Here is a 21,842-nt window from a genome sequence, read left to right as displayed (position 1 = left end):
ACGACATAAAAACACTGCTCGAAAGGTCTTAGTTATGGAGCCTATACACCATATATATATATATATATATATATATATATATATATATATATATATATATATATATATATATATATATATATATATATATATATATATATATATATATATATATATATATATATATATATATATATATATAAATATATACAGGTTCACTAGTCTTAGTTGACGTTTCGCCCATGTACGGTATATGAGAGAACTGTCATTTAAGGCATTCCGAGCAGTTTTTTATTCATTTGAAAATCGCTGATATATAAAAATCAGAAAACCGTGTAAAACTCTAGGACCCAATTGCACATGAGAGTTCGCGTAGGTGCGAACAGACTTTAAGCCCGCCAGAAATGCTAAATGCTTCCAAAAACGTGTGCAACTGCTATAATCAATAACCATATAATCAATAACCACAAACGGATGATAATGCAGATCGTTTAACGATAACCCACACAGTTGTGACTATATCTCGAACTAGTTGCTAAAGCCTGTAGTACTCTCTTCGTCTAATGGTCAAATATTTGACCTTCTGACATAATGGTCAAATTTATTTGGCATCATGGTTGTTGTTTGCCCGTGTTTGCCCCATGTTAAATTTGGAGAGTGACAAACAATTATCTTTGACCAAATTTTTATCTGTCAAAAAGTGCCAATTATTTGACGCTTGGTCAAAGAGTGTAATACAGGCTTAAGCAAGTGTCATGGTTATTGCTTATGCGGGGGGTAGATCCACTTTTAACGAAATTGAGTCAAAATTTACTCAATTTAGAGCAAAAACGGCCGAGCGTGTAGAAGGACTGATTGCGTCAAAAATACGCATATTTGGGTATTTTTATTTTTCTGTGTAGTTCCGAATACAGTTTAATAGCGAATTTCTTTATTCCACTGTGTGCGGGCAATACTGCCGAGAAATAATAAAACGTCATTGTCATTTAAGACGCAAGTAAGAAATAGATGCCAGATAATTGTTTACGAACTTAGCACGTGCGGTGGTGGGTTGAAGCTGACAAATTTTACAGTGCGCTTCGGGCAGCACGGCAGGTCAAAACTGGGTCAAAATCGAGCGAATAAAGGAGATTTTTGACCCAAGTATGATGACAGTTCTACAGAACTGTCATCATACTTGGAGTTTTGACAGCAGTTAGTGCGCTTCCATGTCAAAACGAGGTGAGCTGGTGGAATAAAGAAATTCACTATAAATTGGCCCTGACAAAAAGTAAGAGATTTTTAAGGCTGTTCGCACCTACGCGAGTTCTCATATGCAATTGTCAATTTATGTGTGAAAAAAAAAAATATTCCCTTCCTTCACTTTCGCAAGTAAAAACCAAACCAATATCAACAGAGTCGTCAGGGCCAATAGCATGTGAAGTGAACTGTGCAAACAATGTGGATTTACGAGAATTAGAATGAATTAATGCTCTAGTGTAAGGAAATCTTTTAAATAATGTCTGGGCCTGAAGTAAAAAAGCACCGAGCTAAATTTAAGAAAGGCAGAATCAATCGAAATTCGAAGGTAACGAAAACCAAAATCAATCATTTGAAGTTATCGGTTGATTGTGAATCGAACGAAATCTCCCGGTTAATTGAAAAGTGTATCAATGCAAGTGTTGAAGAAAACTGCAAGTTTTCGGATTTCCCTCTTTCAAAAAAGACATTACAAGGATTAACACAAAGTCAGTATAAAATACCAACTGCTATACAACGTGAATCTATCTTACCGGCTTTACAAGGTAAAGATATTTTAGCTACTGCCAAAACCGGTAGTGGAAAAACACTGGCATTTCTTATTCCAATTTTTGAGAAATTATACGTTAATCAGTGGACACGCCTTGATGGGCTTGGTGCTCTGATAATAACTCCGACTCGTGAATTGGCCTTACAGATATTTGAGACTGTTGCCAAAATAGGCAAGCATCATGATTTTACTACTGGTCTGATTATCGGTGGACAAAACCTAAAGTTTGAAAAGTCTCGATTGCACCAATTAAACATTATTATATGCACTCCGGGACGAGTGTTACAGCACATGGATCAAAATCCACTTTTCGATAGCACAAACCTGAAAATATTAGTTTTGGATGAAGCAGATCGATGTCTGGATATGGGATTTGAGGTGACAATGAACTCAATTATAGAGAATTTACCGGTGGAAAGACAAACATTATTGTTTTCGGCTACACAAACAAAATCTGTAAAAGATTTGGCTCGGTTGAATCTTCAGAATCCTGTGTATATAGCTCCCCATGAGAAAGAACAGTACACGACACCGCACCGCTTGCAGCAGAACTATGTCGTAATTGAGCAAAAAAATAAGCTTACAATGCTTTGGTCTTTTCTTAGAGCTCATGCCAAGCAAAAAGTTATTATATTTTTTGCGACCTGCAAACAGGTAAGAACATTTATCTGATTCAAATATTTGAATTCACTATTTATAGGCACAATATATTTTTTGTTGCAGGTAAAATTTTTTTATGAAATATTTCGTAAACTTCGCCCTAGCGCATTGTTACTTCCTCTGTACGGTGGAATGAATCAAGAAAAACGGAATAAAATTTACACCGAATTTTGCGCGCGTAGTAATGTATGTTTAATGGCAACAGATATAGCCTCTCGTGGTTTAGATTTCCCAAAAGTAAACTGGGTTGTGCAACTTGACTGTCCAGAAGATGCTATTCAATATATTCACCGAGCAGGCCGTGCGGCACGCTTGAATACAAGCGGGGAAAGCTTGCTTGTTTTGATTCCGCAAGAGGAAAACGGAATGATTGAGCAACTACAAAAATCAAAAGTACCTATCAGCAAAATTCACATAGATGAGAAGCAACTTTTCTCGCCGTTAGTAAAAATTCAATCATTTCTTGCGCAGTCACCAGAGTTAAAAGAATCAGCCAAACGTGCCTTTGTCGCTTATGTAAAATCAGTGGCACTAATGAAAGACAAATCTGTTTTTAAAGTGTCAAACCTAGATATGGAAGCGTATGCCAGATCGTTGGGTTTGTTGGTAACTCCACGTGTTCGATTCTTATCAAAAATAGGTGCAGCACCAAAAAATGTTCATACAGATCTAAAGGTTACAGTTGCTGAGGACGATGTCGATAGTAGTGGCGATGAGTTATTCACAGTAAAGTGCTCTGGGATACCAGTCGTGGAAGAAAAAACTACTTCACCATTAATAAAAGGTACCAAGAAAAAGATTACCAAAGTGAAGCTTATGAAGAAAGCTTCAGTTACAAATAAAAAAATTGTTTTCGATGATAGCGGTCATGAGACGGAATTGAAACATGACGAGGTGTACGACATAGAAAAGGCTCGAGTAGAGCTAATGTTGGGAGACGCAGAGGATAAAGAGCGTTATAAAGCTTTGAAGAAGGCCAAGCGAGTGGCACAGAAGGAAAAACTTAAACGGAAATCCGAAGAGCATGATGAGGTTGAGAGCGTGGATCACTTTGATAGCGGTAACGAACAGAGTGTGGATTTAAATTGGTTACCTGATCCCGACAAAATTTACGTAAACCACAGCTCGTCAGGTAGTGTAGTTGATCATAAAGTACCAAAAGTTGCTGTAAAGGTCACTAAGAAACGTAGAACTGTGAATGTTAGTGATATCACGTTGAATGAAGCTGAACGACTTGCCATGGACCTTCTCCAATAGAAATGATATTTAATACCTAATACAAAACCTGAAAACATAATAAATGCTTCACGAATTTATTGAGTCGTTTTTAGCCAGTTTCTGGGGTTCTTCAAAACAAGACTTAACTCATTTTCCTTGCTATCAGCAGGAGGTAGATGCATGTATTCCCATTTCTGTAAAAAAATAAATGCTTTAGTTTAACGGTTTTACGCAGGATGGAAAGGAGTCTGATCGAAATAAAAGCATCTTCAATCACTGGCGTAGCGGGGGTTGCGGTTCCGTGAGGAAAATTTTTATACGCATCGCCTTCTAAAGGGCGATATCCGTGAGATTAACTATCAATTAGGTGGAGGTAGCGGTGAAACCGTCGAAAATTATATAAATATACTCCTTAGAGTATAATCACATGCAATTTTTCAAAAATGGGTAGATTAAGTGCAATTGAATACGAACGTGCTAACTTTCACTATTTTTGATAACAAAAGGATTTCACTGCAACCAGAGGGGTGATACTCAGGGGAAAGAGGTGATACCCAAATTTTCCGCCCCGGGTGCCACCCGGTCACGCTACGCCACTGTCTTCAATTATGGAAGCTTTATAACAAAAACGCTGTGTCTTAAATTCAACCAAGCTTAACGCTTTTATTCTATTATCTTCTTATCCAAAATTAGTCTGCGATGCTATTTATTTGGTACAGAGATTTCGCAGCCAACTGTGAGCAGTGTACAAGTAGATGACAATTGGCTTGTTAAGACCTAGGACAGGACGTGACAAGAGAAACCAAAAATCACCCAAAGTTCTGTCAAAGTGAAAGACCTCTCTGATTGGTCGATTTTATTTAGCGCACTGTTAAGTTTTATTATGAGTCGGTATGGTTGGCCGTGCTGCGAAAACTTTCAATATTTTTGGTTCACACTGTTTCTGCTTACCAAGTGGATGAATTGTGTTTCTTTCAACAACTTTTCGAAACATTTTCACACACCGGATCTGTGAATATTAACATTCGAAATATTTAACATGTTTTTCAAACTACTTATGATGAACGATTGCAGATTTAATTCAAGAAAAGCAAGACTTATGACTAGTTCAAATAAATCCAAAATATATCTTCAAATCAATTCAAGATTCATTGAGTAACTATTATCAAGTAACTAATTATAATTGTAACCCAGAACTTGAAAAATCCTAGGTATTGAAATTTCCTTTATTAAATATTTTGGCGACACTGGCAAGCCTCGTGCCGGAAAATTGAAATGTTTTATGAGGGCTATTTTGAACGAAAAGAAGAATAACTAGAAGCCACTTGTCACGTCCTGTCCTAGGTTAAGACCATCATTGTACCTCGAGACCAGCCTGCTGGGAAATTTCTGTATCTACTATGTTTTTCTTTGAACAATAATATGTTTGTGAATTTTCCTGGGCTTGGTGGTTGAGCTTCAATCTTGGGTTCTTATAGCTTTACAGAACCAAAATCAAGATAGAGCCACAAAGTTGTTCCAGCTTTCACAGCCCAAAGGCGCGTGCTTCCGGGTGGCGGATGGGAGCTAAGGGAGATCATGAGAGTCATATACCTATGTTTTAGTTCTTCCTACTCTGATCTCGGCAGTCTCCTATGTGGAGAGGATTCATGACAATATTAATTGTTAAAAGTTTTGATGAATTCTCTTCACACGTGGATCAGACCACATTGTGCAAGCTCTATTCTCATCTAAAAAGTGACAAATACATTCTTCCTAATTCTGTGCAGTTATAGTAGCCGTACCTAGTAGTAGAAACAAGAGTCTGTGTTATAAGGTGAGGTGCGCAAAGAGAAAAGCAGTAAATCCGGCAACCACCCGCGAATGTTTTATTCTATTTGAACAGTTCTAGTAAATTAGATTAACTTCGCATGACTTCAAGTACGCACTGGAAGGTGTCATGAACTTCGTAAGAATAAATAAATTTTGAGGTTTGTTCCACTGAAAACTCGCAACTTTTGAGTTCCAATGCATCACTCACAATTTTGAGCACAACTTAAAGACATTTTGTTGAACCACAAATGAGTGTGATTCAAAAATGTATTCTAATTACGACACATATTCTATACGAAATGCCAAGCTCGAGTTTGTTTACTTTGCATATAAGAAGCCCTAATTCAACGGTTTTACAAGATTTGTTTTCAGTACAATGTGCACTTTCAATGAATAAGATAAGTTTTATAAGCATTTGAAATGAAATATTAACGCCGTGATGAATTTATGATTGGTAGGCAAAATGTTGACGTTTATAGGCCTCTGCTCTTTGCGCATCACGTTTTGGTCTATAATTTATGTGTCAGTTCTATTCTCGTACAGGTTTAATGCGGGTTTGGGGTGCGGGTGCGGAACCGATCGACTTCCGATAGGTTTGGGATTGTTTGGGGCTCCGGATGGAGCGGGGAGAGCTTAGTTTTGGCCCTTTGCTATAAACTTTAGTTTTAGTATTTGTATATGTATATGATGATGTATATGTGTTCTTATGTATATGTGTATGTTTATGTGTATGTTTATTTGTATGTATTTATGTATGAATGTCTTTTTTTCCCTCATATATATTGTTACACTAACACATAACTGAAATTGTAAAACCCATCAATGACAGATATCTCTCTTCATCTATGTCTACTTCTTCCTTTCCTTCCCTTTCTGCAACTTATCACTTCGACTATCCCTTATATTCAACAACTTATCTTACTATCCGGCAGTCCCAAGCAGGATTTATTAGACCCCTGAGGTTATTATTATTATTTTTTTTTTATTCTCGCTTATTTTCCGTCGGTCTAGTTCCGCCACTGTTGTGGCCAATCACCGACGCCCAGGGAGGCGACTCCACACCCAGGACCCTAACTCACGACCCGATTATTAACGGACCGGCGCCAACGGCTTTACTTCCTCATGCGATGGAAGGCGTGATCCCAGAGATTTTTCGCCTCCGAAAATCTCCCGGTGTCGGCTAGGATTGAATCTAGACCAGTTGGGTTGGTTGTGAGCGGATCACGCCACCTCACAACCATCGACACCTATGTCGGCGGTGGGATTCGAACCCAGGCGTCGAGCGTGGTTGGCGGAGACGTTACAAACCACACTGGGCCCCCGCTCATTTTGCGATGCTAAATCTACATTAGACTGGGACTCGGTTATATGGGAAAAAAGTGATGGTGTTATTTTTTTCGCACCCATGCACTTTTCGTGTTCCTTATGGGTCCTACAACAACTGGGTAAATTTTCAGATCGATCGGTGAAACTATATATTTGCGCCCGATTTTTAAAGTTTCCATACGATTTTATATGGGAAAATACACTTTTTCAAAACTTATTTTCTAGAGATGTCCAGTGGGCTCCTAAAAATATTTCGATACATGATATTTGTTGGAAATTTTCTTGGGAGCAACTCTTCTAAAACCGTAAGGCGCTACAATGCTTGTAGAAAAAGTTGTTTCCCTCAAACTGATTGAATATCTGGCGAACGGCTCACCATTGAATTTTTCTAGGAATATTGCTGCAGCATGCTGCTGTTGCAAATTCAACCATGTGATAAGAAATGATATCGCGTGTAATTTATCTGGGAGGCTTCGCCGAAGAAACTATGAGTAAAAATCACACTTTCAAGCTAAATTCGACGCGAAATTATTTTTCATTATTAAGCAAGTTTGCAATAGCAGCATGCTGTAGCAGTGTTGCTGGAAAAATTTAATGGTGAACCGTTCGTCAGACATTCAGTCAGTTTGGGATGAATAACTTTTTCTACAAGCATCGTAGCAGCAGCACCTTACGGTCTTCAGAAGAGTTTTTCGCAGGAAAATTTCCTACAAGCATCATGCATCAATGTGCTTTTAGGAGCCAACTGGACATTTTTTTTTTCTTCATCTATAATTTATTTGACACGGCACAAATACAATTGAATGTTTAACGGCGCCAATTATATCTGGTAGCTTACTTTCTAAAGTATCTTAATAACTAAAAGCAAATTTTTTATCCTCGCTGCCGACTACGAGCTGAAACTAAATCTAACTTAAAGCTAGAATATTTTGCATTAAAAGCACTGATTTGTTGTTTGATGGTTTTCCATCGCCATAGGTAAGCAGCATATTGAATATGTTCCGCTGCTGGGCCAAGATATTACGGACTGGCATATTGGGTTGTCTCCCTCGGGACCTGAGAGTATCGTGCGGGTCTAGTTGCTGTTTTTTTTTTTTCTTATCGTGTTCTTGTCGTTTGGTTGGATATAGGCGGAAGGGAATAGGATTAAACTGGGGTGTGGATGGATTTCAGGAAAACGTATATAAGGGACATGTAGGATAGGTCACGGCTCGCCAAGACATCACGAACAGGAACAGCCGGCTGCCTACTTTCGGCCTGCAGGGAAGCTATTAATTTAGACCTGGCGTCACGGTGTACAGGGCATGACCAAACCACATGCTCTATGTCGTGATAACCCTCACCACAGGCACAGATACCACTTTCCCCGAGCCCAACACGACGGAGATGCGCGTCAAATCTATAGTGATTGGACATAAGCCGGGACATCACGCAAATGAAATCCCGACCTACATCCAACCCCTTGAACCACGGGTTCGTCGATACTTTGGGGATTATGGAATGTAACCACCTTCCCAATTCCCCTCTGGTCCACGCATTTTGCCAACTGATGATCGTATTCTGACGTACAAGTGCGAAAAATTCATTAAAAGCAATTGGTCTTTCATAAATATCACCGTTTGTTGCGCCCACCTAAGCCAAAGAGTCCGCTTTCTCATTGCCCGGTATCGAGCAGTGAGAAGGGACCCACGCTAAGGTAATCTGATACGATTTTTCGGATAAAGCACTCAGATGTTCCCGTATTTTCCCCAGGAAATACGGAGAGTGCTTAACATCTTTCATCGATCGGAGAGCCTCAATGGAACTGAGACTGTCCGTAAAGATGAAATAATGGTCCGTGAGCATTTTTTCGGTAATCCCTAGGGTGTACTTAATTGCAGCCAATTCTGCGACGTAAACAGAAGCAGGATTATCGAGCTTATGGGAGACGGTTGAATTGTTATTGAAAATACCGAAGCCAGTGGACCCTACTGGACATTTATAGAGAATGAGTTTTGAAAAAGTGGATTTTCCCATATGAAATTGTATGGAAACTTTAAAAATCGGACGCAAATCGGGGGTTTCACTGATCGATCTGAAAATTTACACAGTTATTATACTGCCCATAAATGCATAACAGTCCCCTGTGAATTTTCATCACTTTTGAGATAAACCCCAGAAACTTCTTTACAGTACGTGCGCTCTCAAAAAATCACAAAAAAGGCTATGTTTGTTGCTAAAATGATGAAAAAATATAAATTTTGGTCAGTCCCACGTTACAAATAAATGCAAAACAGGCTCAGAGCTAAAAACAATCAATAGAAAATTATAGTAACTTTCATTAAAAGACCAATTAAAGTGTACTAAATGGAACAACCACAACCTTATTACATATAAAAGTTTTCTGCCACATATATTTACCTCGGACGAATGCATGTTTTAATATTTTGTTCTTTGATTGAATCAGTAGGAAGAACAAAATGCAGTGGTTTTCCTGCGTCTACTGCGTTTTACTCAGTTGTACGTTTTTGGTAGTGTGACTCTTATGCGTTTATGGGCAGTATAGGACCCATAAGGAACACGAAAAGTGCATGGGAGCTAACATTTAGTTTTTGTCCCACCCTAATCTACATATTTCTCTTGGTACAGCATGGAAAGTGATTAATCACTAGAGACTTGGCCCTACGGCCCCCTTCTGCGCCCAAAAATGAAAACGAAACAATATGTTTGTAAATTTGGTACTTACTGCGGTTAAAGGTAGGGACATTAAAATACTTTCGTAGCGTGCTCCAGGTGTATACAAACCAAACTTTGTTCCTCGATCATATATAAGATTGAACTCTACATATCGGCCTCGACGCAACAATTGCCATTGGCGTTCTCGATCGCCATATGCTTCGTTTTTGTGCTTTCGAACTAGAGGAAGATATGATGGAATTACAGAATGTGCACAACTAGACACAAATTCGAATGCACTTTCTTCGTCTGGTGTATCGAGATCATCGAAAAATATACCCCCTACACCACGGCATTCATTCCGGTGAGGAATAAAAAAATATTTGTCACACCATTCTTTGAACTTGGGATAGTAATCTCTATCGTGATCATCGCAGGCCTCCTTTAAAGTCTTATGGAAGTGAACTGCGTCCTCTTCATTTAAGTAATATGGTGTAAGATCCGTTCCTAAGAAAAACCTATTTTAGTGCGTTAAAATGTTATTGTTTCAACCAGGATTACCCCCACCGAACCACCATTGTTTGTGACCTTTTGAATCTGTTACCTCAAAGTAGCGGTAATTAAAATGAATTGTTGGGACCATTGGATTACGTGGATGAATTACAGCGCTGACTCCTGTTGCGAAGAAAGGCAAATCTCCTTCAGCGAGCTCTTTTCCTCGGGATCTCATCTGTTGAATAGCTCCTTTAGGTAGTATGCCATGAACAACTGATACATTAACTCCAGCTTTTTCAAAAACATCTCCATCCTGAAGTACACAGGTTATACCACCACCACCTTCTTTGCGTTCCCAACGATCAACAGTAAACTTTTTGCCAAAAAATTCTTCATTTTCCAAAGCGTGACAAAAGTCTGCCTGAATTTTCATGATCAACAATTCCATTTTAGTTTTGATATCATCAGAGTTGGCCGTCAGCTGTGTTTTTGGTGTAATAGGTTCAGCCATGAATTTCCCAGCTGGCTGCTGCTTTGAAGCCATGTACACTTCATTTTTTTGGAAGTAAGTTGCTATTGCAGTGCCGGCTAGTACAGCACCTGTAGCTCTTAGAGATATCGTTTCTTTATATTTTAAATGTTGATTAGGTGTAACGTAAGAACTAACAGATATTTACGAGACAAGAACTAACGAGTATTCAAGGCCATCGCCCTATAGTTAGATCACAGCTTATCTGAAACCGGTCGGTGAAAAAACAGTTATTCTACTGTAAGAACGATAAGTGCTGTCTCGTCTCGTAAATATTCGTTAATACTCTGGAGTTTCTGTGAGATTTTGCTTACCCAAGAATTTTTTTGCCAGTAGTACTGGTAAAGCGAAGATTGATGTGTAATATTCGGAAAAACATTTGAATTTTGAATATTACTCGAATAGTTTTACACTTTTTGTACAGGTGTGAATATTATAAAATGAGATAAAAATAATGAATCATTCAACGAACCACAAAGTAGTCCAAGTATGATGACAGTTCTACAAGGTATGCTATTCACGTCGATGCATTAGTATTAGTGATCGTTATGAACTTTTTCCAATTTTGTATGAAATTTGAAATGATTTTGCATTTTAAACTAAACTTATGAAACATACTTTCCTGAAAAGTTATAGAAATGATGTTGAAACATGTTTTATTTGTGGGGAATACATCAACATGCTGCGGTTTAGGTAAAATATGCTGTTTTTCATCAATTTGCCGGTAACCTTTTCGCACTTTTCGTTTTTTTTTGTACTCTAATAGCGCTTCCAAATAGAATCGCTTATGTTTCATACAATAACAAAAGTCATGAGCTATGACAATGACTAAGATTTTGCTCCAACTATTAGAAATATAGCATTTTTATATATTTTATTTCGACATATTGTCGCAATTTTTCGCACTAAATCTAAATTAATATCAATTTCTAGTGTGTTTCAACTGAAGATTCACGCTCCAACCAAAAAAATCAGATATAGAACAACATAAAACGAGAAATTTCCAAAAATGTTCTGAATTCCATACAAAACGCGAAATTTTTCATAACGAGATTTGTTTGTGTGCGTGGATAGACAAAAATGTAGCATACCTTGTAGAACTGTCATCATACTTGGACAAAGTAGTGATGGGAAACTTATCGATAATATCGATAAATGCTGGTCATCGATATTATCGTTAATTTTTTGACGTTAACGATAATTATCGATATTATAAGGGTGAGCACAAGTCAGTGCGGCTGGTTACTGGAGGAGACCCAAAAGAAGGAGACCTCACCTACCCTACCCCAGGAGTTGCTTTTGCCGTTAGGTATTTGTTGGGTGCTGCTATTCGACAAGATTTAGCATTGTTGGGGGTGGTGTAACGGTTCGCCCCGGGTGTCACTGAGTTTTCTGAGAAATATAGGTAACTAAAAAGGCACAGACTAACAGACATAACACTTCGAACAAATTTTCAATAAAATCATCGTTTGGATGATTGCAGTACTTCACGTTAGTAACACTAGCACCATCTGCTGTTTTATTCGCGCTGCGTCATGTATTTCGACATCAGCGCCAGCGTTACTAAATGTGTCAAATGGGGAACTACAAAATATGTATGAGATTGCATGACAGCGCCCCGGACGACGTTTTCGCGCGATGACTGTTATTCGATTGAAAATTTGAAATGAACGTTTTTTGCGGCGATGGAGCTAGGTTCCAGTGTTACGTCTGTTAGTCTGTGAAAAAGGTATTGATAGTTTTTAGTTTCCTAAGAACAGATGAATTCGACAACTTAGTACTGGAGAACTTTGAAAAAATATCCAAACTTTTTGCACTATCTCATAAAAAGCAATGATACGAAATTGTAATAAAATGCATTTTCTTTGGCTCGCCAACTCTTATAATATGATGGACATGCATAGCGGCAGTCTATTGGTAATTGTTTAGTTTAACTTGGAACTGTTTAAGTTTAAAGTATCTGTTACCCAACAAACAATTTTTAGTTCCACTGTTGCAAATGCAACGAGAAAGACAGTTTTTTCCGATTTGATAACGTATATTTTGTAGATTGTAGCGTACGCAACGTAACGTTAAATAATTCGTTTAATGCCTCTTTTTTAACTCGTTTTCCTAGGCAATCAGTGACAATATTGTTTCCGGTTCTGTTTTCGTTAATTATTTGTTGAATTCTCCCGTAGACATTCGGGCAGCAGCTCGTTTTGAGACCGTACTTAGGACCGTACTATTAGATCGTAAGTTTTAGCTTCACAATTTTAATTATGCTTTTAATTTTTCACTTAGTTTTATTTAGTGTTCCAATTTTTAATAATTTTAGTAACTATTCGTGTATAGATATATAAGTAAACTGTTAGTTTAGCAAATTTTAATAGCCGCACGTTTTCGTTCACACCTCCAGTCGTCAGAATCTTTTTTTTTCTTTTTTCCCTCGTTCTTCCGTTCTGCTGACGTTCTGTAGTGACAGCCAGTGGCGCCTTGACAACGCACAGGGCTGTGTGTCACTTTGAACGCTGCGTTTCGCATTGCAAGGGTTGGACCGAAGTGCGAAGCGATGAAAGATCGCGACACTCCCCCCAGTACTTCGTGATCAAGGGTCCGACGTACTTACGGTGGCACTAAGGTCCAACACCGCAAGTTTTACGGCCGGTCTCTCCAGGATACCATTAGCTGTCTGCACCTGAGCGCGACGAACCTGTCCATCCTTCGACCGGATTGCATTCACTACCCGACCTTTGGGCCAACAGTTTCTCGGTAGCGTCTCATCCACCACGATGACAATATCTCCTTCGGCGATAGGCTTCACCGGCTGAAACCACTTCGTCCTTCGCGTCAACGTTGGTAGATATTCTGCTATCCATCGTTTCCAGAACCGGTTTGCGTAGATCTGGGACATCTTCCAGGTGTGTTTCAGGGCATGATACTTATCGTCGAACGCGATCGGGGGCTTAGAACCGTCTGACGATCCGAGTAAGAAATGGTTCGGTGTGAGTGGGGATGACATTTCGTCATCCAGCGGTAGCTCGGTTAAGGGTCTAGAATTTACGATTAGTTCGATCTCCGCCATCATGTTTCTTAAAAGCTCGTCGGTGGGTGTGCGCGAAGTTTGGAGGTGCTTTAGAGTTTTTTTAACAGACTGAACGAGACGTTCCCAGGCTCCGCCGAAGTGTGGAGATGCAGGTGGGTTAAATGTCCATTTTGTGTCACTAGTGACAAAATATTCCATCAAATTCTCCTGATTCAGCTTCTCTAGCTCTTGCTTTAGCTCGCGACTGGCTCCAACAAAGTTAGTTCCCCGATCACTCACTATTTCGAGGGGCGTACCTCTTCTGGCAATAAAATTCCTGATGGCAAGTATGCATGAATCTGTTGTGAGACTGTGTGCAATTTCTAGGTGTATGGCTCTAACGGTGAGGCAAGTTATCAATACCCCCAACGTTTTTCGGTTCGTCTTCCAACAACAACATACATCGGACCGAAATAGTCGATGCCTATGTAGGAGAAGGGGCGACAAAAGGCCTTCAACCGCGTAGAAGGAAGTGCGGACATCTCTGGGGCAAACGGCTTCGCAAGGCGGTTTTTACAATACTGGCATCCTGCACGCACCCGGTTATAAGCTGAGCGAAGCTGAGGCACATAGAACCTACGCTGAATTTGGCTGAGCACGGTCTGGTGGTTGATATGACAATATCTTTGGTGAATTTCAGCGATAATGAGGTCTGTAACAGGATGACGTTTGGGCAGCAGTACCGGATGCTTGGTACGCTCGTCCACAAATTCGCACGCGTCTATTCGGCCTTTCATACGTAGAATCCCATCTTCGGAAATGAATGGACTCAACCTGTACAACGGACTACTTTTCGGTAATGCTTTCTTCCAGGGTACCTTGTTCGGTTTGTGCAGTGACTCTATTTCAGGAGCGAACACAGCATTCTGCACCAGTTTGAGGATGAAAATTTCTGCTTCCTTGAGCTCTTTTTGAGTCAGCACTCCAGTAACGATATTCTGCTTCGCTTTTTTCCTACGAACGTTCGCTGGGAACCGTTTCACAAATGCCACCTGGCGTAGAAGCCGTTTCCATTGTGAGAACTTCTCCCATCGAAACAGCGCACGCTCTTCGACGTGATGGAGCACGTTTGGACGTATTTCCTCGACGGTGTGCCCGTGATTCAAAGTTGTAACGGGCCATTCAACCCTTTGATCCCACAGGTATTCAGGACCTCGAAACCAGCGACTTGTAGGAGACAGATCCGGCAACCTCTGCCACTTCGTGGCATCATCAGCAACGTTTAGTTTCGACGGAATCCAGTTCCATTCAGTTGGTTCGGTCAACTCCAGCATTTCACTGACTCGTACTGCAACGAACTGGCTATATTTACGGTGGTCCGAATTTATCCAGCAAAGCACGTCACGTGAATCTGTCCAAAAAAATCTTTTAGTAGGTTTCAATGTGTGCGACTCCATTACATCGTTCGCCAAACGGGCTCCGATTACTGCCGCTTGAAGTTCCAGCCTAGGAATCGACACGTACCTCAGGGGTGCCACTCGGGTCTTAGCCCCGATTATCGCGCACTCAATGGTGTCATGTTCTTCGAAGCGTAGGTACGCAACTGCTGCGAATCCGATTTTGTTCTCCAATGCCAGTTTTCTCTCGGTAACACCTTGAAACTCGTACATCCTCCACGTGAGGAAGAACTCTTAGCCACATTTGCCACTTCTCCCATTGCTCACTTGCGATGTGCTCGTCCCAATTAACACCACTGCGCCAGATCTCTTGAAGCAAGATTTTCAAGAACATCAGGAAATTTGCCAGTAATCCAAGCGGATCGTACACCATCATCAGGGTGCTCAAAATCTGACGCTTTGTCGGTATGACGCGGCCTTGTAGTAAATCTGCACTTATCCTCGGAGAAACTTTGAAAGTAAAAGTATCGGAAGCGGTGCACCACCACATACCAAAAACTTTCTCCGTCCCCAACTCGCTCGACAGATTTAAGCTTTTTTCGCCCGGCTCCGCCTCCAATTCTTGAAGTACTCGCTTTGAGTTCGACAGCCAATTACGTATTTCGAATCCAGCCTGTGAGTGGATAAAACGGACGTCTTTTGCAAGCTTCACCGCCGCCTCTTCCGACTCCTCACTAGAAAGCATATCGTCAACATAATGCTCTTTCAGTATAGCCTCGGCCGCTCTTGGAAAGCGGGATTGGTATCGTAGTGCGTTATGGTTTTTAACGAACTGCGCACAACTAGGTGAGCACGTAGCCCCGAACGTCATAACTTTCATCGCGTAGACATCTGGACTTCGGGATTGATCGCCATCGCGCCATAGGAATCTTTGGCATTGCTGGTCGGTTCTGTTCACCAACACCTGGTGGAACATCTCGCGGATATCATCCGTAACAGCAATTCGGAACTCCCGGAAACGGTGTAACACAGACGGAAGAGAAGTAAGTTGGTCCGGACCACTGAGTAAAAATGAATTCAGCGAAGTTCCCGCCACCTTTGCAGCCGCATCCCAGACTATGCGAAGCTTTCCAGGCTTGTTTGGGTTAACCACGGGAAATATTGGGAGATACCAGACACGCGGGAATTCCTCGGACAGTTGAGTCTTTGTCAACTTCTCGATGTATCCGTTTCGCTGATAATCGTTTATCTTCTCCTTCAAAACTCGTGCCAGTTCGGGTTCTCTTTGCATACGCTTCTCTAAGCACATCAACCGCTTCATTGCCATTGGTTTACTGTCCGGTAGTTGAGCATTGTCGTAACGCCAGAGTAATCCAGTTTCATATCGCCTACCTTTCACCTGGGTCGACGATTCCAGCAAACGTACCGCTCGATCATCGTCTTTTGATAAAAGTGGCTTGGTAAAACGCGCAACTCCGAGACTGTCTAACGAAAAACATGCTTTTACCGTATTATGTAGTTCCGCATCCTTTCGCTCACAGCACTCGCATATATGGAGGTTATTACACGCCGGAGAGTCCGATACCGCTGGAGCAGCTGTCGACAACGGTCCAAAGATTATCCAACCTAGACGTGTTCTAGCAGCAATCGGTCCATGTATCATTCCCTCTCTGCTATCCAGCGCATGTCCCAGGTAGCAGTTATCTACTCCGATGAGTATCCTTGGTTGAACGTTCTGATATGAGTCAGTTGGTAAATCCGTCAAATAATCGTATCGGTGTACCAGTTCGTTCATTTTCAAAGTTTGTCGCGGTAGAGCAAGATTTTCAACAGTATGCACCTTCGGAATCCAATACCTCCTCGTGTTGTGCGCTCCAGAAATCTCCAACGCAAGTTTTACGGAATTAGCTTCTTGCCGTTGTTGGTTCGCTGTCCATCCCAGACATAACGGATATGATTCGCCTTCGATTCCCAGCTCTTCCAAAAGGCCGTGCTCCATTAAAGTTACTGACGAGCCTTCATCCAGGAAAGCGAAAGTGTGAACAGATTTTCCCCTTCCATAAACGACTATCGGAGCGTATCTGAAAAGAATCTCAGAGGTCTTACTGACATGAGCATTGCAGCTTGCGGTATTATTTTTCGTGGCATCTAATGAAGTTGATGGTGGAGAATTTGCATTCCGCTGGTATCTAGAGTCATCGTGTAACAGCTTGTGGTGCAGATAAGAACAACCGTTTCTGCCGCAAACTTGTTTAATCGCACACGCTCCAAAATGCTTCGTCAGACACTTCCGGCATAGTTTATTTTCCTTCAATGCTGTCCATCTGGCTCCCACATCAAATGCCAGAAACTTTTTACAGTTCTCCACCTTACTGCATTCACTGTGACAGATGACGCATTGTTTATTTGCCGGTTTCGCCGTTTGGCTGTAGGGGGTCCCTGTGTTGGACGCTGAGCTCGAACTAGATTCAAGGTGTACACATACCTCTTCCTTACGACCACGTCTCTCAGGTTTTCCAATGAAAGTGCCAATTGATGACGGGACTGAAACCACGCAAGCTGCTTCAACCAGCTCACCGAGCCAGTCACTGAAATCCGCTAGCGTAACTGCATTCAATGTCTGGCGTCGTCTCGCCCAGTCCAGTTTGATAGATGGTGGTAGTCTCTCGACAAGTTCTTGAAGGAGTGCCACGTTACAAAGATGATCATTCAACCCACAGGCTACAATTGTGGCACACATATTCTGTACTGCGACTCCGAAATCGATTAAAGTTCCGAGTTTCTCGGTCTTCGGCGATGACATTTCCCGAATTTTGCATACCAAAGAGTGGACGATTACTTCCGGCCTGCCGAATAGCGTTCGCAATGTGTTTATAACGCCTTCAAGCCCCGCTGGATATAACAAACGACTACGTACTGCTTCGAGTGCCTTTCCTCTTAAACAACGTTGGAGTCGCAGCAGATTCTCCTCGTTACTGTAGCCACACATTCTGGTGGTACTTTCATACGAGGCAATAAACAGAGGCCACTCCTCAGGATTACCAGTGAAGATCGGGAGCTCTTTTGCCACTGCATGGCGCGCAGCAAGTTGACTTCCGCTCAGCTCATGAGACAAATCCGAACGTTGGTTCGGGTCGAAAGGATACGCATTGACGTTTAGATTACTGCGGTTGTTCAGTACCGAAGCATGACGAGACACTTCTATCGTCCTCAAACGTTCATCTAAACTTTTGGCTACGGAATCCTGTCTGTTTGCCATCTCCTGAAGCTGTTTCTCCATTCGTTCGACCGCCTTGCACATATCTGCAGCTACATGGTTTTCACTTTCTACTGCAGTTGAATTCGCATTTGGTGGAGGTACGACAGTCTGAGCCTTCAACTCCTCTCGGACCTGTTGCTCTTTTTCCCTTAATCGAATCTGGAATTGGCGCTGCAGGTCACTTACTGCATTCTGCATCTCTTGGTCCTTTTCTTGTAGCAATTTTTCGTACGCTTGTTGTTGTCCTTCGAACCTACTGTGCATTTGATCCATCATTCTTTGCAACTGTTGAAGTTGCAAGCTCTGTTGTTGTTGGTTGCTTGACGATTTTTTGTCCGCTCCACCCGGTGCAGGTATCGTAGTATGGACCGATGCGTCCTGGGATGTACGCTCCGCTTCGCACGACGAACAACTCCAGTCTACGTCTTCGATTCCTTCATCGACACCTACGCACTTAAAATGAAACCATCGGCAACATTCGTCGCAGCACACCATTTGACTATTATCCGGATCATTGCACTCTCCACAACTCACACCCGGCTTAGGCCCTTTAGCACGACTATCTCTCGGCATATTTAAGCTCACCCCGATCGCGACTAAACGAATTTTTTAAAATGTTGCAAATGCAACGAGAAAGACAGTTTTTTCCGATTTGATAACGTATATTTTGTAGATTGTAGCGTACGCAACGTAAAGTTAAAAAGTTCGTTTAATGCCTCTTTTTTAACTCGTTTTCCTAGGCAATCAGTGACAATATTGTTTCCGGTTCTGTTTTCGTTAATTATTTGTTGAATTCTCCCGTAGACATTCGGGCAGCAGCTCGTTTTTAGACCGTACTTAGGACCGTACTATTAGATCGTAAGTTTTAGCTTCACAATTTTAATTATGCTTTTAATTTTTCACTTAGTTTTATTTAGTGTTCCAATTTTCAATAATTTTAGTAACTATTCGTGTATAGATATATAAGTAAACTGTTAGTTTAGCAAATTTTAATAGCCGCACGTTTTCGTTCACACCTCCAGTCGTCAGAATCTTTTTTTTCTTTTTTCCCTCGTTCTTCCGTTCTGCTGACGTTCTGTAGTGACAGCCAGTGGCGCCTTGACAACGCACAGGGCTGTGTGTCACTTTGACCGCTGCGTTTCGCATTGAAAGGGTTGGACCGAAGTGCGAAGCGATGAAAGATCGCGACATCCACTAAAAATCCAAATCAACGAAATTGTTGCGCCAAAAAAGTATCCTGATTTATACAGGAGGTAGACAAAATAATTGAGATAAATAGAATTTTCTCGGATTTTAAATGGCCAGAACTTTACGAAAAATGAATCAATTTTGATAACTGGTTTCATTTCACTGGAAAACAGTATTATATTAGTATTACTTGGGAACTTGGTGTGACCAACCTACACCGAAAATGTTTCGGATTCCAAGAGTGTGTGTCAAAGTGTACATTTTTGCAACGCATAGAACGTTTTAGGCAACTAAATTGTCTATCTAAAATACTTCATTCAAAAAAATCTGAGATCACCGATATTTTCTAAAATCCTTTTTTGTTCTTAAAAATATATTTTTTTCAGAGTAGGATCTTAAACTCATTTTTTTATATTTTTGAAGGAAAGTTCAGATAATTTTTACTAAGATATATTGATTCATAAGAAAAAGGTTCAAATACAGTTAGGTTTTCTTACGCGGGGGATACATGCCTCGTGAAAAAACCATGTTAATCCAAAAATCCGCTTGATAAACCGCTTTAATTCAAAAATTCGCGTAAAAACCACGTTAATTTGAAAATCTGCATAAATAACCTTTTAGAGAAAATCCGTGTGAAAATAATCTGATCTATTTAAATGTTAATCCAGATAAATTGCTCTATGACCTACACACCCACAATGTTCGATTGAATTCTGCTAGAGTGCTGCAAGCTCAAAGAAAATTAGTACCCAACAGGGAAAAAACCGCCAAAATCAACACCCATACTTAATAAATTCATACCTCGATGATTCCTTGGCGAATTTCCAATCTTTGGCTACCAATGAACCCGAAATAAATTCTTATTTATTGACAACATATAAACCTAAGTGAAACAGAATACCATAAAAAGTTCTACGCGTTGCAAAAATGTACACTTTGGCACACACTCCGGAAATCCGAAACATTTCCAGTGAACCTTGGTCACGTCCAGTTCTCAAGTAACACTAGGAAACTAGGACAGTTTTCCAGTAAAATGAAACCTGTTTTGTCAGAATTGATTCATTTTTCGTGAAGTTTTGGCCATTTAAAAATTGACAGAATTTTGCCTGCTTCAATTATTTCCCTTATTATACAACCTTCAAAATAAACTTCGGCTTGAAACTACTCCGTAGAAAGCACTCTCGGCGTAAAACCCGAGCACTTTCCAAAACAAACTGTTTAACTCGCCGGTTGTTTGAATTTTCATTTGCAGTATCGTAAGATTTGTCATTCAAGGCCTTAACACAATGGATACGTTGCGGCTGCGTTTGCGGCAATTTGACAGTAAGCCCATACATTTATTGTCACATTGACGTCAACGCAATGCAACGTATCCATTCTGTTTGGGCCATCACTGTCTCTGTTTTTAACAAATTTATATAGCAAAATTGCATTTGTCGAATAACGTTTGCGGTAAAAAAAATGGACAAAAATTGCCGATTTTTCATGGGTTTACCTTCAATCGCACTGACGAAACTACTCATGCATCATCAATCATAGTAACCCATGAGTTAGCAAAAAAAAATTGACAGCCCTATCAGTCAAACTCTAACTGTGATGGCGAAAAAAGTGAAGCTACTCCGTTCAGAAGTGTGCGCGTTCAAAGAACGGTACCCCGCCGCGTCAAAAACGGACATCGTGCGGCACTTTGTGGACCCCGAGTATGTCGGTTTTGGCATCTACAACATCTTGACACTATTGGACAACGATCAGAGCTTCGAAAGAAAGCCCGATTCCGGACGGCCAACGACCCTGAGCGACAAGAAGCTTCCAAGGATGCTGAAGAGGAAGACCGAGGGAAAAGTGGCTCAATCGCTGCGTGCACTTGGCAGAGAGATTGGTGCGTGCTCTAAAACAGTGAAAAAGCACCTGGAGAACATGGACATACATGCAGGAAGCGGCAGTCCCGTCCACTGGTCTTGGAGCTGCAGGCAATGACGCAGCGACAGCGGTTGAAGATGGTCAAGTAAATTTTCCCGGCGAATCGCGACGCGGCAGTGGTATTGGACGACTAGACCTATCTCACCCTGGATGGCAACGACTAGCAGTGCTCTCCGTATTTTACCTCCCCCACGAAGGAAGTGAGCATCGAGGTAAGGTTTATTTCACAGACCAAGTTCCCCAAGAAGGTGCGGCTGTTGCTGTCAATCAGCGAGAAAGGGATGTCAAAATTGCTCTTCTTTCGCTCCGGGCTGGCCGTGAACGGGGAAATTCATAGCACGAACAGGGTTGCCACATTTAAATCTGTGTTTTCCTTTGAAAAAATCTGAACATCTGTATCTGGAACAAAAATATCTGTAAAAAAAATCTGTGTTGTTTAAACACAAAGAACTTTGTATTTTTTGAGTTTTTATGGTACATAAACGAAATTTTTAGCTTAATACGTGTGAGGAGTTGAAAATATGTTCAATTTGCTCAATATTTAATGAAATAAAATTTGGATTGATTTAAAAGTTAATGTCAATTTCGAAAAATCTGTAAATCTGTACTTT

At 40.8% G+C, this 21,842-nt stretch overlaps 3 protein-coding genes across 6 annotated transcripts; 1 reads left to right on the top strand and 2 right to left on the bottom strand.

Annotated features, from left to right (window-relative positions):
• Positions 1–999: 999 nt before the first annotated feature.
• On the top strand, positions 1,000–3,744 carry LOC129728092 (probable ATP-dependent RNA helicase DDX10). Of its 3 annotated transcripts, none has more exons than XM_055686480.1 (3): positions 1,000–1,200; positions 1,376–2,422; positions 2,492–3,744. In XM_055686480.1, exons 2-3 carry the CDS (start codon positions 1,478–1,480, stop codon positions 3,683–3,685), a joined length of 2,139 nt encoding a protein of 712 aa, XP_055542455.1. In that variant the 5' UTR covers positions 1,000–1,200; positions 1,376–1,477; the 3' UTR covers positions 3,686–3,744. The 3 variants fall into 3 exon arrangements, with proteins under 3 accessions (XP_055542455.1, XP_055542453.1, XP_055542452.1); XM_055686478.1 differs by having other exon boundaries at positions 1,000–1,249; XM_055686477.1 differs by having other exon boundaries at positions 1,000–1,249; positions 1,352–2,422.
• Positions 3,671–10,960, bottom strand: LOC129728093 (oxygen-dependent coproporphyrinogen-III oxidase). 2 transcript variants are annotated; one of them, XM_055686481.1, is made up of 4 exons: positions 10,778–10,960; positions 10,001–10,542; positions 9,510–9,946; positions 3,671–3,840 (listed from the first exon to the last, which is right to left on the bottom strand). In XM_055686481.1, exons 1-4 carry the CDS (start codon positions 10,840–10,842, stop codon positions 3,742–3,744), a joined length of 1,143 nt encoding a protein of 380 aa, XP_055542456.1. In that variant the 5' UTR covers positions 10,843–10,960; the 3' UTR covers positions 3,671–3,741. The 2 variants fall into 2 exon arrangements, with proteins under 2 accessions (XP_055542456.1, XP_055542457.1); XM_055686482.1 differs by having other exon boundaries at positions 10,001–10,534; positions 10,778–10,916.
• Positions 10,961–13,050: 2,090 nt separating this feature from the next.
• Positions 13,051–18,696, bottom strand: LOC129728858 (uncharacterized). The gene is made up of 3 exons (XM_055687323.1): positions 15,192–18,696; positions 14,108–15,073; positions 13,051–13,826 (listed from the first exon to the last, which is right to left on the bottom strand). The coding sequence occupies exons 1-3, from the start codon at positions 18,694–18,696 to the stop codon at positions 13,051–13,053; spliced, it is 5,247 nt and encodes a 1,748-aa protein (XP_055543298.1).
• Between the last annotated feature and the right edge of the window lie 3,146 nt (positions 18,697–21,842).

This window comes from Wyeomyia smithii, chromosome 3, assembly GCF_029784165.1.
Source record: "Wyeomyia smithii strain HCP4-BCI-WySm-NY-G18 chromosome 3, ASM2978416v1, whole genome shotgun sequence".
In the NCBI taxonomy this organism is placed as follows: domain Eukaryota; kingdom Metazoa; phylum Arthropoda; class Insecta; order Diptera; family Culicidae; genus Wyeomyia; species Wyeomyia smithii.
The sequence above is the reverse complement of the archived record's forward strand: the minus strand, read 5'-3'. Positions and strand labels throughout refer to the sequence as shown.